At 45.8% G+C, this 15,300-nt stretch overlaps 2 protein-coding genes across 6 annotated transcripts in view; one reads left to right on the plus strand and one right to left on the minus strand.

The window, feature by feature from the left end:
* LOC134353936 (uncharacterized) overlaps positions 1-15,300 on the minus strand; it is a 431,517-nt gene that overhangs the window by 207,075 nt on the left and 209,142 nt on the right. The window contains exon 7 of one of the 3 annotated variants that reach the window (XM_063062505.1): positions 9,583-10,959. The exons of the other annotated variants lie outside the window; for them this stretch is intronic. Within the exon in view, the coding sequence (XP_062918575.1) occupies positions 10,929-10,959 (31 nt within the window). The 3' untranslated portion in view covers positions 9,583-10,928. Of the gene's footprint in view, positions 1-9,582; positions 10,960-15,300 lie in introns of those variants that run through there. 3 annotated transcript variants of the gene reach the window in all.
* The window catches only part of LOC134353935 (synaptotagmin-1-like), a 142,918-nt gene that overhangs the window by 19,303 nt on the left and 108,315 nt on the right, over positions 1-15,300 (plus strand). The gene's annotated exons all lie outside the window — the stretch shown is intronic.

The raw sequence follows: 15,300 nt of genomic DNA on the forward strand, positions 1-15,300 counted from the left end.
GAACTTGTTTATAATTAACAATAAAAATTAAGCATAAAATCATTATTTAATAAAGCACAGCCTTGTAAATAAATTGTAAAAGTAGTGGGTATGGCCCAGACCAACACAGGTAAAGCCCTCCCCACCACTGAGCACATCTACATGAAACGCTGTTGCAGGAAAGCAGCATCCATCATCAGGGACCCCCACCACCCAGGTCATGCTCTCTTATCAATGCTACCATCAGGAAGAAGGTCCAGGAGCCTCAGGACTTACACCACCAGGTTCAGGAGCAGTTACTACCCCTCAACTATCAGGTTCTTAAATCAAAGGGCTAACTTCACTCAACTTCACTTGCCCTATCATTGAAATGCTCCCACAATCAAAGGACTCAATTTCAAGTACTCTTCATCTCATGTTCTCGATATTTATTGCTTATTTATATATTATTATTATTTCTTTGTATTTGCATAGTTTGTTGTCTTTTGCTCACTGGTTGAATGCCCAAGTTGGTGTAGTCTTTCACTGATACTGTTATGGTTATTATTCTATTATGGATTTACTGAGTATACCTGCAAGAAAATAAACCTGAGGTTCATATATGATAACTTATCTGTACTTTGATAATAAATTTACTTGACTCTGTTCTGTGAAAGGTGATATAAAATATGTTTGTGTTTAATTCTGTCCGTCGCTGTGCTCCCTCAATCACAGGCAGACATTTCCCACTCAGCTCAGAAGATCCAATCTGGTGTAACACGTGTGAGCAGGGTAACACTGGGAACTCCCAGCACTGGGTCTCACCACTGTGCCACATTTGGGGCTAGAAGTGGGATGAGAATGGGGCCGTGACGGTCGCACCTGACCATCAGCGGGCTGAGACCTCCGGAAGGTTCAGCCCTTCCGCAGTGAGCTCTGGCTGAACGATCTCCAACCTCTCCACAGGTCATTGAAGCAGTTCTTCAGAAAGACGGGAAAACTGTCCGTCAATGTCCCTGATAACAACAATAATCTTTGTTCTTTAAGATGCTGTATAATGCACCGGGATGTGTAACAACACAGAAAGCCCTGTGCAGATCAGAGAATGTTCCTATTGGATCTGGATTGTAACTGGAATTGAATTGACTTTATTTCTTACATCCTTCACAAACGGGGAGTAAAAATCTTTATGTTACATCTCCATCTAAATGTGCAATGTGCAATCATAGTAATTTATAATAAATAGAACAGTCAATGTAATATAGAGTACACTCAAGTCAGCGTGAGTTTATCAGTCTGATGGTCGGGTGGAAGAAGCTGTCCCGGAGCCTGTTGATCCTGGCTTTTATGCTGCAGTACCGCTTCCCGGATGGTAGCAGCTGGAATAGATTGTGGTTGGGATGGCTTGAGTCGCCAGCGATGCTACAGGCCCTTTTTACACACCTGTCCTTGTCATGAAGCATGGGAAGTTCACAACTACAGATGCGCTGGGCTGTCTGCACCACTCTCTGCAGAGTCCTGCGATTAAGGGGGGTACAGTTCCCCTACCAGGCAGTGAGGCAGCCAGTCAGGATGCTCTCAAGTGTGTCCCTGTAGAAAGTTCTTAGGATTTGGGGGCCCATACTAAAACTTCCTCAACTGTCTGAGGTGAAAAAAGCGCTGTTGTGCCTTTTTCGCCACACAGCTGGTGTGTATAGATCACGTGAGGACCTCGGTAATGTGGATGCCAAGGAACTCGAAGCTGTTTACCCTGTCAACCCCAGATCCATTGATATCAATAGGGGTTAGCCTGTCTCCATGCAGAACTCCCTGTTCATAGCCATAAAGCACTATAGCAATGAAACAGGACATTCAGCCCATCTAGTCCATGGCAGACTGCTATTCTTCCTAGTCCCATTGGCTGGCACCTGGACCATATTCATCCATTCCCCTCCCATCCATTTACTTATCCAAACTTCTCCGAAATGCTGAAATCAGACCCGCGACCATCAGTTCTGCTGGCAACTCGTTCCACACTCTCTCCACCCTCTGAGTGAAGATCCTCCTCACCTGCGATGTCCTTAAATATTTCACCTTTCACCCTTAACCCATGACCCCCAGTTCTAGTCTCACTCTACTGCTGAGTGTCAGAATCTATTGGAGCAAGAATTCATTTCAGTGGCTTGGGAGGAAAGAGAACTGAGAATATCACCAGGAATAAACATGCTGGGAGGTTTGGGAATCAGCTGCTTGAAGGAAAGGCACCTCCCGTTCTCTGTGTTTTTTCTCCAGTTTCAATCGCAGCACCACTGCTGGTCATGACCCGTTGCCAAGTGCCTCATGTCCGGATTTCCCTGCCCAAGCTCCTTCAACACCTCCCCTTAACTTGTTCCCGAGAACATGGTTCCCGGAAACTAGCATCGTCTTCTGCCTGATTACACTCCTGTCAGATCCTTCAGCAGTGTTCCATGATAATCTATTGTGTTGTTGTTGTTGCTTGCATCCATTGGAGTGTAGATTGTGCCCCTGGAGAAGGGTTTCTCAGGTTTCTCTTGTAAACAACTTCTGACAGAGGAAATCTTTTTATTCCTTGGTGAAGTCCCTCCCCTTTTTGTAAATAGACAAAGTGTTGAGGACAGAGTAATGATCCCTTCATAGCACAGTGCTGATATTTTGTGGCTCTTAGCTCTGGAAAAGGGAGAGATTCACTACACAAATAGAGATGTTTCCCTGCAATAGTGCTGGGCTGTTTGACCACACCTGCAATACTGAGTGCAGTTTTGCTCTCTTCAGGTGAGTGGGGTATACTTGGCTTGAAGGCAGTACTGGGAAGGCTCAGTTGATTGATTCTAAGCAGAAAGAATGATTGAGCATTTGGGCAAGCTTATGGGGATTTAGAAGGTTGAGAGATTCCATACAATTATCTGAGGGACAATTGATAGGGTGGAGGTCGGGAGAATGTTTTTGCTAACGGAGCTGTAGAATCATAGAGAACTACAGCTCAGAAACAGGCCCTTCAGCCCATCAAGTCCATGTCAAACTATTATTCCACCTAATCCCATTGACCCACACCTGGACCATACCCCTCCCATCCATGTACTTATCCAAACTTCTCTTAAATGTTGCAGTCGAACCCACACCCACCTTCTTCTGCTGGTGGCTTGTTCCATACTTGCACCACCATCTGGGTGAAGAAGATCCCCCTAGGTTCCCTTATATATTTCACCTTTCACCCTTAACCCATGACCCCCAATTCTAGGCTCACCCAATCTCAGTGAGAAAAGCCTGCTTGCATTAACCCTACCTCTATTTTTGTGTACCTCTATCAAATCTCCCCTCATTCTCCTTTGTTCAAGGGGAAAAAAAGTCCCAATATATTCAATCTTTCCCTATAACATGGGACCTCAAGTTCCAGCAACATCCTTGTAAGTTTCCTCAGCATCCTTTCTTTCAATCTTATTGACATCTTTGCTGTAGGTAGGTGAACAGAAGTGTATACATACTCCAAATTCGGCTTCACCAACTTCAACCTAACATCGCAACTCCCATACTCAGTACTTTGATTGATGAAGGCCAATATGCCAAAAGCTTTCTTTATGACCCTATCAAGCTGAGGTGTCACTTTCAAGGAAATATGGATTTGTATTCCCAGATCCCTTTGTTCTACCACACTCCTCTGTGCCCAGCCACCTTTACCATCCCAAAGTGTAACACCTCATGCTCGTCTGCATTCAATTCCATCTATCATTTTTCAGCCTATTTTTCCAGCTGGTCCAGATCCACTTCAGAAAAATCTGGATTCACTTTGGAAGACTGAATTTGAAGGCAGAATACAGGGTAAATGGTAGGATTCCGAACAGTGTGGAGGAACAGAGGGATCTTGGGGTATACATCCATGGATCTTTCAAAGTTGTTGCGCAAGTTGATTGGGTTGTTAAGAAGGTGTATGGTGCGCTGGCCTTCATTAGTTGAGGGATTGAGGTAATGTTGTAGCTCTATAAAACCATGGTTAGACCACACTTGGAATATTGTGTTTGGGGCTAGTCACCTCATTATGGGAAGGATGTGGAAGCTTTAGAGAGGATGCAGAGGAGATTTAGAACATAGAAACATAGAAAACATACAGCACAATACAGGCCCTTTGGCCCACAAAGCTGTGCCGAACATGTCCTTACCTTAGAACTACCTAGGCTTTACCCATAGCCTTCTATTTTTCTAAGCTCCATATACCCATCCAGGAGTCTCTTAAAAGACCCTATCATTTCCGCTTCCACCGCCGCCGCCAGCAGCCCATTCCACGCGCTCACCACTCTCTGCATAAATAAAACTTACCCCTGACATCTCCTCTGTACCTACTTCCAAGCACCTTAAAACTATGCCTTCTTGTGCTAGCCATTTCAGCCCTGGGAAAGAGCCTCTGACTATCCACTGATCAATGCCTCTCATTATCTTGTACACCTCTATCAAGTCACTTCTCATCCTCTGTTGCTCCAAGGAGAAAAGGCTGAGTTCACTCAACCTGTTCTCATAAGGCATGCTCCCCAATCCAGGCAAGACCCTTGTAAATCTCCTTTGCACCCTTTCTATGGTTTCCACGTCCTTCCTGTAGTGAGGCGACCAAAATTGAGCACAGTACTCCAAGTGGGGTCTGACCAGGGTCCTATATAGCTGCAACATTACCTCTCGGCTATTCATCTCAATTCCATGATTGTTGAAAGCCAATGCACTGTATGCCCTCTTAACCACAGAGTCAACCCGCGCAGCAGCTTTGAGTGTCCTATGGATTCAGACCCCAAGATCCCACTGATCCTCTACACTGCCAATAGTCTTACCATTAATGCTATATTCTGCCATCATATTTGACCTACCAAAATGAACCACCTCACACTTATCTGGATTGAACTCCATCTGCCACTTTTCAGCCCAATTTTGCATCCTATCAATGTCCCATTGTAACCTTTGACAGCCCTTCACACTATCCACAACACCCCCAACCTTTGTGTCATCAGCAAATTTACTAACCCATCCCTCCACTTCCTTATACAGGTCATTTATAAAAATCACAAAGAGTAGGAATCCCAGAACAAATCCCTGAGGCACACCACTGGTCACCGACCTCCATAGAGAATATGACCTGTCTGCAACCACTGTTTGCCTTCTGTGGGCAAGCCAGTTCTGGATCCACAAAGCAATGCCCCCTTGGATCCCATGCCTCCCTACTTTCTTAATAACCTTTGCATAGGGTACCCTATCAAATCCATATACAAATTCCAAATCCTATTTACTAGGATGTTTAAAAACACAAACACGAGGAAATCTGCAAATGCTGGAAATTCAAGCAGGACGAAGGGTCTCGGCCTGAAACGTCGACTGTGCTTCTTCCTATAGATGCTGCCTGGCCTGCTGCGTTCCACCAGCATTTTGTGTGTGTTACTAGGATGTTGCCTGAATTTGAGGACATGTCTTATGGGGATAGGTTGAGCAAGCTCAGGCTTTTCTCTTTGGAAGCAAAAGTGAATGAGAGGTGACTTGATAGAGATTTACAAGAAGATAAAAAGCATAGATTGAGTGGACAACCAGAAACTTTTTCCCAGGCTGGAAATAGCTAATTCAAGAAAATTATAGGTGGAGGAAAGTATAGAAGAGATGTCAGAGGTAGGCTTTTTACAGAGAGAGTGGTGAGTATGTGGAACACACTGCCAGGGGTGGTGGTAGAGGCAGGTACATTGTAGACCTTCAAGAGACTCTTAGATAGGCACATGGATGATAGAAAAATGGAGGGCAATGTATGAGCAAGGGGTTAGATTGATATTAGGGTAGGTTGAAAGGTTGTCACGATATCATGGTTCAAAGGGCCTGTCCTGTGCTGTACAGTTCTATGTACTATATCCTGTGGAGGAGGGAAGAAGGGTGTTGAGAAGACAGAATTAGATGGGCAGATGGAAGGAATTCAGGCAGAGCTTTTTCAGAGGCTGCAGCATAGCGATGGAATCCTGGAGGGAGAAATGAGGATCCTGGGTGTGTTGGTCATCACCGAGGTACTGCACGAGGCATCTGAGCTCTAGACAAGTGAGGGGAGAAATTCTGCTCTGCGTTCTCCTGGGCAATCGGAAGCGTTGGAGTTTGGGAGCGGAAGTTGTGGGTGGAGAGTACCTGGCTGCCATATGTGTAAAAAAAATAATCACAGGAGACAGCTTAGTCAAGAGAGCAAAGGCAGCTCTAAATGCACAGTCGGACATGTCTGTGTCTGTGAGAACGGGTGGTGACTTCCATATCTCGGTATCTGAACTAGCAGATGGACTGAGGCAACAGGCCGGTCATCTCCAACCAAGCCTCATGGTGCAGCAGTGACTGCATACCTGGGGCATTATGCTCTACCTCTGCAAGCACTAACATTTATGGTAGAAAAATTATCCACTAAACTAAAGGTCACAGCAGAATAAAGTAATTTCCTGTCTCAAGCACATTGCAGCTGACTCACGTTAGGTCGTGGAAGAAATCTGCCTCTATTATTAAAGAAAAGGTACGTTTGGCATTAGCTCCCGATTTCTAAATCACTGTGGGGATCAATTAACTCTAGGAAATGCAATTCTTCCAGATGAGAATCCCCTCTGGTCGGAATCAGTCCGAGGGTGAGGTGGAAGGTCAGCCAAGTTCCATTGTTCTACAGCCGTCAACCTCTCCCCACCTTGTCACCATGGTGATGTCTGAACAGCCAACCCACAGCCATGTGGGTGGATTCAAAGCCTGTTATTAAGCTCGCCCGCTGAGCATGAGCGCACCACATCAGTGTCAGATGAGCTTTGGTAAGCCCCCGCTTGAGGGAGAACACGTCCAATTCCTTTGGGGATGTTCTGGGGCTGTCAGAATGAGAATAGCAGACAAGCACCACCCCTGCATTAGCCTGGTGCATCACCGAGCGACAAACAAAGGCAGATGATCGGACCTGCGTTGGGGCGGGGGGGGGGGCAGATGTGACAAGAAATGAGCGGCAGATGGCGAACATGTTTCAGAGGGTGGGGAGTGCAATTGTACATTTCACAACAGAAAGGAGCTTGTTTTTGCCAAGAATAAGTGAGAAAACATTTTGTCAAATATCACTTCGTCTGCACGGTGCACTTCCAGCCCGTCGATGGGACTGCGTGAAAGTTTCCCACCCTCCTTCCCCCCATTACGTGGCGCAGTGACAACGTTATCCTGATTGTGTTCCTGTACAACACCGTGACCTGATGCTTGGGGTTGTATAAATGTCAGGATGCTTGCTTTACTTACCGAGGACTGGCATGTTAAATAGCTTCGTTTCTGCTGCTACAGTGATCAAACAAGTCTCCCACCCAACAATCCAGCGCTGTCAAAGGTCTCGAGTCCATCCAAAACCCTGCTGTTGTGCCCTGACAAGCTCCCTTCATCTGTCACCCTGGTCTTACTGATCTGTAAAGGCTTCAACCCAAACAATTACAACTTTACACCTCCCATTATCAGTAGCATCCTCTAGCTATAATGCTACAAATCTTTGAGCTCCTCTGATTTCAGACTTCTGAAGTCCCCCAAATCCCCTCCTTAAACCCAATAACTACCCCCCCCCCATCCACCCCATCTTATCTATAACTTTGACTCAGCTTTTGATCATTCGTTGTAATTTCTGAAGTGGTCCAGACGAGCTTGGTTGCACAGCTGTGCAGAGTTTTACTGTGTTAAATGCACATTCAAACACAGATGTTATTATTTGCTTACCGGGGATTAAGTAATAATAACATTAAATAACCTTCTTTCCACACATGGAGTTAATTGCGGCAATAATCGGGTCTGCCCTTTGTGTGAGATTGCCAACCTGTGAACAAAGTGTCTGAGTTTGCCTCTCATTTGTATCATGACGTGTTTAGAGAGGGTGAATAGAAGGGTTGCCTTTTCACCTTCCCTTTCTTCCATAGTCCCTTCTCCAATCAGATCCCTTCTTCTTCAGTCCTTTACCACTTCCACCTATCACCTCCCAGCTTCTCACTCTTCTCCCACCCCCTCACCTGGTCTCACCTATCACCTGCCAGCTTTTCACTTCATCCCCCACCCCCTCCACCATCCACCCAGCTTTCCCCTCACCTGGTTTCACCTATCACATGCCAACTTGTACTCCACCCCCTCACCCCCACCTTCTCATCTTGGCCTCTGCCCCCTTCCTTTCCAGTCCCAATGAAGGGTCTCAGCCCAAAACATCACCTGTTCATTCCCCTCCACAGATGCTGCCTGTCCTGCTGAGTTCCTCCAGCATTTTGTGTGTGGTAATAGAAGGAAGTGAATAGTCTGGGGATCAGGGCACACAGTTTGAAAGTGATAAATGCTGTGGGGATGTGAAGAAAGAGGTAACCCTGGATCCCTACCAGCGAGGGTGTAGAAATAAATATCAGTCAGGAATTTCAACAGGCACATAATCAATGGAGAAAGGCAAGGGGATTGATGGGATTGTTCTATATTCAAAGTCAAAGTTCAAAGTATGTACTCTCAGTGGCCACTTTATTAAGGATCTCCTACACATGGTTATTTGATTTACTGTCACTTTCCTGCCAGCTTGAACTAGTCTAGCCATTCCCCTGTGACCTCTCGCAAGGCATTTTTGTCCACAGAGCAGTCGCTCACTGGATGCTTTACTGATTTTTGCACCCATCTCTGTAAGCTCTAGAGACTGTTGTGCGTGAAAATCCCATTAGATCAGCAGTTTCTGAGATACTCAAACCACCCTGTCTGGCACCAACAAACATTCCATGATCCAAGTCACTGAGATCATATTTCTTCCCCATTCTGATGTTTGGTCTGAACAACAACTGAACCCCTTGACCATGTCTGCATGTTTTAATGCATCGAGTTGCTGCCACATGATTGGCTGATTTGATATTTATATTAATGATACAGTGGCCACTGAGTACATATTACCTTATAGTTCCCTGAGATTCAATTTCTTTTAAGCATTTTCTGGAAAAAGAAAATAACATTTATGAAAAGCTGTACATAAAGAATGACTAACAAAAAACCAATGTGCAAAAGAAGACATATTTTGCAAATAAAAAGCAAGTAACTAATACCGAGAGCGAGTGGTTGAGAACTTGAAAGTGAATCCATAGGTTGTGGAATCAGTTCAGTGTTGAGGTGAGTGAAGTTACCCAAGCCAGTACAGGAACCTGAGAGTTGTGGGGTTCAGTGGGTTAATGCCAGCTGCTGTGTATCAGTGATTCTGTGCCAATCACTGATACACATTGTATCAGCCCAAGTTGGCATGTGCCCACTGTGATACACATGGGTATCTGCTCTCCACTGATTTGTTCCAGGGTTCATGGTGCTTCAGTCGGCACACTCACAGGCATGGCCCCAGTGGGCCCCTACCACCCACTGCTGTGTCAGGGACATGAAGCAAGCCCCTGCCGTAGCCAGGAATGGTCCCCGTGTGAGAATGCTGTTGTTTGACTGGGTCAGGACAAGAGCTCTTGGTTGAACACAATGAAGAAGACTAAAAAAAATGTTTCTGGAGCAGCTTAAGGTGTTCAACTTGAGGAAATGTGAGCCTTATGTAACTAACAAGGTATTGGTTGTGTGTGTGTGTGTGTGTGTGTGTGTATGCAGCTTAAAAACATGGTAAGTAACTCTATTAATCTGAATTTTACACAAATACCCCCCCACAGCTCCCCTATAAGCTTGTCCATCATTTAAGGCAATGCTAAAATCTACCTCTAACCAAGTGTTAGGTCGCTATTCTAGAGCTTGTTGTGATTAGTAAGGGTGACAAAGGCTACAGGGAGAAGGCAGGTGAATGGGGTTAAGAGAGGTATTTTAAAAATCAGCCATGCTGGATTGGTGGAACAGACTCGATGGGGCTGAATGGTCTTTGTCTGCTCCATTGTTGGCAATGTGGCCACTCAGCACAGAGTCGTGAGGTTCAGGACTACAGTGAGTGTGAGCTGGGGACTGCCTGACAAACCCCTACCCCTGTTGTTCCTCTCATCACCCCACTCTGATCAATCACCAACGCTGCGGCTGTCACCCGACAGAAATCCCAGACCCAGGTTCCCAACACTGAGTGTACAGCAGTCAGGAGGGCAGAGATATGCAATGATCCTTTTGGTATGGAGGGTATGAGCCTTTGCCAGTTTTATTGGCACAGAGGGCAGGGGTCTGCACCAGTTTGTATTGGTACAGATGGTACGGGTCTTTACCGTTTGTATTGGCATAGAGGGCAGGGGTCTTTATCAGTTTGTATTGGTACGAATGGTTTGGGTCTTTACCAGTTTGTATTGGTACAGATGGTACTGGTCTTTACCAGTTTGTATTGGCATAGAGGGCAGGGGTCTTTATCAGTTTGTATTGTTACAGATGGTATGGGTCTTTACCAGTTTGTATTGGTACAGATGGTACTGGTCTTTACCAGTTTGTATTGGCATAGAGGGCAGGGGTCTTTATCAGTTTGTGTTGTTACGGATGGTATGGGTCTTTACCAGTTTGTATTGGTACAGATGGTACGGATCTCTACCAGTTTGTATCGGCACAGAAGGTGGCATCTGTACCAGTTTGCATTGGTACAGAGGGGACAGGTCTTTACCAGTTTGTATTGGCACAGATGGTATGGGTCTTTACCAGTTCTTTTTGGTACAGATGGTATGGGTCTTTACCAGTTTGTATTGGTACAGAGGGCAGGGGTATCTACCAGTTTGTATTGGCATGGAGGGGACGAGTCTCTACCAGTTAGTACTGGCACAGATGTTACGGGTCTGTACCGGTTTGTATTGGCACAGATGGTACGGGTCTGTACCAGTTTGTGGAGGTATCGATATTCCATCGCTGCCCATGTTCCAGAGCCCTAGCAAGTAACAGTTCCCTTCCTGGATGGTTTGAACTTCGTGCTGCCAATTACTCTGGCAATTTTCCAAGTGCTTGGCCGAGCTGTTGATTGGAACGCTGGTCAGTGGAAGAGTCAAAGACTTTTTCTTGTCTCAGTTGATGAAATTTGATTAGAATTGTCTTAAGTGTAGAGCTTTATACCTGTAAAATAAGGGTTACTTATAATTAAGTTGCGCAAAATCCTGAATATTCTTCTCCTATTACCACTGACATTCTTCATTCGTCACTGGCTGCCTGTTTGGCCTGACATTTCTAATGTTTCAACAACAGAGAAGCCATCTGTTCTGCATAGCTTTTGATTATCTATTTGTACTTATCTTTATCACCTTACATCTTGCTTCTCACTACTTATTAATCTGGCTCTCTTTAATCCTGTTAAGCAAAGCAGACACAGTTTTAATTGGAGAGCTCTGTTCCTCAGTGCACGACAAAGGCATCTTCTGAAATCGCCATCTTTGTCCACTGCTTGTTAATTTGCTGCTCACACCCTCTAGTTCTGTGTTACTCAGAGGAACTCAGCAGGTCGGGCAGCATCCGTGGAAAAGATCGGTCGACGTTTTGGGCCGGAACCCTTCGTCAGGACTGTAGGGGGAAGGGGCAGAGGCCCTATAAAGAAGGAGGGGGGAGGGTGGGAAGGAGAAGGCTGGTAGGTTCCAGGTGAAAAACCAGTAAGGGGAAAGATAAAGGGTTGGGGGAAGGGAGGCAGGGAGGTGATAGGCAGGAAAGGTGAAGAAAGAATAGGGGAAAACACAATGGGTGGTAGAAGGAGGCGGAACCAAGAGGGAGGTGGTAGGCAGCTGGGGGAGGGGGCACAGTGACATAGGGATAGGGGAAGGGAGGGGGAGGGAATTACCAGAAGTTGGAGAATTCTATGTTCATACCAAGGGGCTGGAGACTACCTAGATGGTATATGAGGTGTTGCTCCTCCAACTGAGTTTAGCCTCATCATGGCAGTAGAGGAGGTCATGTATGGACATATCTGAATGGGAGTGGGAAGCAGAGTTGAAGTGGGTGGCTACTGGGAGATCCTGTCTGTTTTGGCAGACGGAGTGGAGGTGCTCGAGTTCCGTGTTGATGGCCCTCGTTGGATACTTGCACTGAATAGTAACTCTTTTATTGCTTGGAATCAATTTCTCAATCGAGAAAGGATCGATATATTTTGGGACCTGCCTCCATGAGAACCCAGATCTGGTTCCCCATCTTTCTCCTGATGTGTCCACATTGTACTTGTACCCCTTATTGAAGTTTAGTGATGAGAGGGGGACAGTGAGAGAGGGAAAGATTTGCCCTGCTCCCTGGTGATGCCCCGAAAATCTCTAAATCAGGGATTCCCAACCTGGGGTCCGTGGCATAAAAAAGTTTGGGAACCTCTGTTCTAAATTAATCAAAAGCTTGTCTGCCATTTCTGACTGTGTCCACTCTCTTTGAGCAATTCTCCTTCAATATGAATGGTATTGTGTATTCAGCATTGAACCGCTGGGACTGGCCTTCTCTGTAAATCTTACAACACGACATGATCACACCCAAAAGAGATTCTGTAGATGCTGGGAATCTTGAGCAACACACACAAAATGCCGGTAGAACTGGAGAGGCACAGTTGCATTGTGGTTAGCACAACACTTTACAGTACGGATGACCCAGGTTCAATTCCCACTGCTGCCTGTAAGGAGTTCATACATTTTCCCCGTTGACGCATAGGTTTTCTCAGGCTGCTCTAGTTTCCTCCCACAGTCGAAAGACATACTGGTTAGTAGGTTAATGAGGGAGTTAGTAGGTTAAGGAGGGAGGCGAAGATGGTGGCGCGATGTTGCGCGCGCAGCCGTTCTGAATGAATATCAATTATGTGTAACTAGGAGGCCGTGCACAATCTGGATTTGATGGAGACAGCCGTGAGAAGCGCAGAGGAACATCTGGAGTCACTTCTGAAATGCCTGCTTCGCTGCCACTGCTACTGTGCGATCGAGAATCTCCGGAGACGAAGGCCCCAAATCCTCGGCTTTGCCTATCGCCTGTTGCCGGGGCTGGGGTCGAAGCGCTTGGCAGACATGGTGCTCGGTGCTCAGTGTCGAAGAGGTGGTCGGAGGCTTGGAGTTTTCGGACAGACTTGGAGTCGGACTGTGGTCGGATGCTTCCAGGATGCTGCATCAGCAAGTTGGCGGCGCTGGAGATTTACTGTCTGCGTGAGATGATGGGACTTTCAAGAGACTTTGAGACTTTTACTGTGCCATGGTCTGTTCTTATCAAATTACGGTATTGCTTGCACTGTTGTAACTATATGTTATAATTAATTGATGCTGCCTGGCCTGCTGCGTTCACCAGCAACTTTGATGTATATGTTATAATTATGTGGTTTTTGTTAGTTTTTAAGTTGGTTTGTCATGTGTTTTTGTGATATCATTCTGGAAAAATATTGTATCGTTTCTTAATGCATGCATTACTAAATGACAATAAAAGGGGACTGTGTGTCCTCATAATCATAATTGGTCATAGATAATTGTCCTGGGATTAGGCCAGGATTAAATCGGGGGAATGCTGGGCAGTAAGGCTCGAAGGACTGGAAGGGCCTATTTGCACTTTATCTCAATCAATAAGTCAGGCAGTATTTCTAAACAGTCTAGATTTTGGGCTGAGACCCTTCACCAGGGTGTGACACAATCCTCCTCTCTCCTCTCCATCAGTGGAACAGTCCCACATCCAGAGAGCCCAAGGGACCATCAGAGGGTGATGTAGGGAAAGTATGTCACACAGGAGCAGCTTAAGAATAATTTCCATAAAATAACCACCTTCCTGCCAGGATGAAGCAGGAGTATCTTCAGGTGAGAAACACTGAAGTAGATTTGAATAAACCGCAGAACAGCATCTGATCCAGGAATGCCACCTGTTCAGAGCGAAAAGCTTAAGGAGTAAAAGGAGGAGGGGGACGTTTCCATGGCTTGTGTCTGTGCTACCCTTGATTTCCACCACTCTCCGTCCTGAACATCCTCAGCAAACAAGCCCTGACTTGGGAAGAGATTTCCATAGATTCACCACTCTCAAAATGTAACGTTCACTCTATTGCTGCCTGAACGACTGATACCATGTGTGAGCTCTGGTTCACCTCATATCTACCAATAACTGCTTGTTCATTTCAACGGCATCACTGTTAATTATTCTGAACTGGAGATTGTGGGTCTGACCAGCTTATCCTCTACTTAAATAATTCCCATATCCCACAATAAATCATTGCTTTTGACTTCTTTTGATCCCTGCAACCTCTTCCTTCTTGTGCAGTTTTCCTGCTGCTTCCCAACCTGGAGCTTGCTCATTGCTGACTTTCAGCGTTTTCAAGGGTTGGACATACTATGACCTGTGGGTAAAGAGAGCCAATGGATAGGCTGTGCTTAGACCAGAAGGCAATGATCAGGTGTCCCTTCAAGGGTTCTGGTGGGATCTGGAAGCTCGTGGTGTAGGAGGCAGTGTTTCAGTGTGGGCAGAAGATTGACCAGCTAACAAGGTCAGCATAAATGGGTCTTTGAAAATCAAATTAAAAAACTGAAAATCTATAATAAAAATGGAAAATTCTGGAAACACTCGTCAAGTCAGGCGGCATCTGTGGAACAGAAACAGTTAATGTTTCAGATCCTAGACCCTTTTTCACCTGCTGAATCTTCCCAGAATTTTCTGTTTTTATGACAGGTGAGGGGAAATCAGTGTACCACACACAACATCCTGGAGGAACTCAGCAGGTCAGGCAGCATCAATGGAAAGGAATAAAAAGTCAACGTTTCGGGCTGAGATCCTTCATCAGGAATGGGAGTCAGTAGTGTGCATCTGCAAAGGACAGGGAGCAGATGCCTCAGGTGTAACGGACATTTAAAAAGTAATGTGTGGAGTAGCTAGGGGCCAGTGGGCATCAGTAAGTGATGAGGAATTTGCACCTCGTACAAATTCAGAGTCTGGAATTTCAATCTCCCCGCATTCTCATCAACTTTCCTGCTTCTACGACCCAACCACACACGGTAGCGTAGTGGTTAGTACGATGCCTTACAGTTCAGGCGACCCGGGTTCAATTCTCACCACTGCCTGTAATCCTCTCCCCCATGACCGTGTGGGTTTCCCGTGGGTGCTCTGGTTTCCTCCCACAGTCCAAAGGCTTACCGATTGGTAGGTTAGTTGGTCATTGTAAATTGTCCCATGATTGGGCTACAAGGATTAAATCAGAGAGCCGGAAGGGCAGCACCTGAGTTTGGGAATGAGCTGGGTCTCTGTATCAGAATCAGGTTTATTATCCCTGCCTTGTATAATGTGAAGTTTGTTGATTTGTAGCAGCGAAACAGAGCAAAGATATCATCTTACTATAAACTACAAAATAAATAAATAGTACAAACACAGGGACAGCGAACTAGTGAACCATTGAGAAATCTGATGGTGGAGGGAAGAAGCTGTTCCTGAATCATGGAGCATGGGATTCCAGGCTCCTGTACCTCCTCCCTGATGGTTGTA

This window comes from Mobula hypostoma, chromosome 11, assembly GCF_963921235.1.
Source record: "Mobula hypostoma chromosome 11, sMobHyp1.1, whole genome shotgun sequence".
Taxonomy (NCBI): Eukaryota; Metazoa; Chordata; class Chondrichthyes; order Myliobatiformes; family Myliobatidae; genus Mobula; species Mobula hypostoma.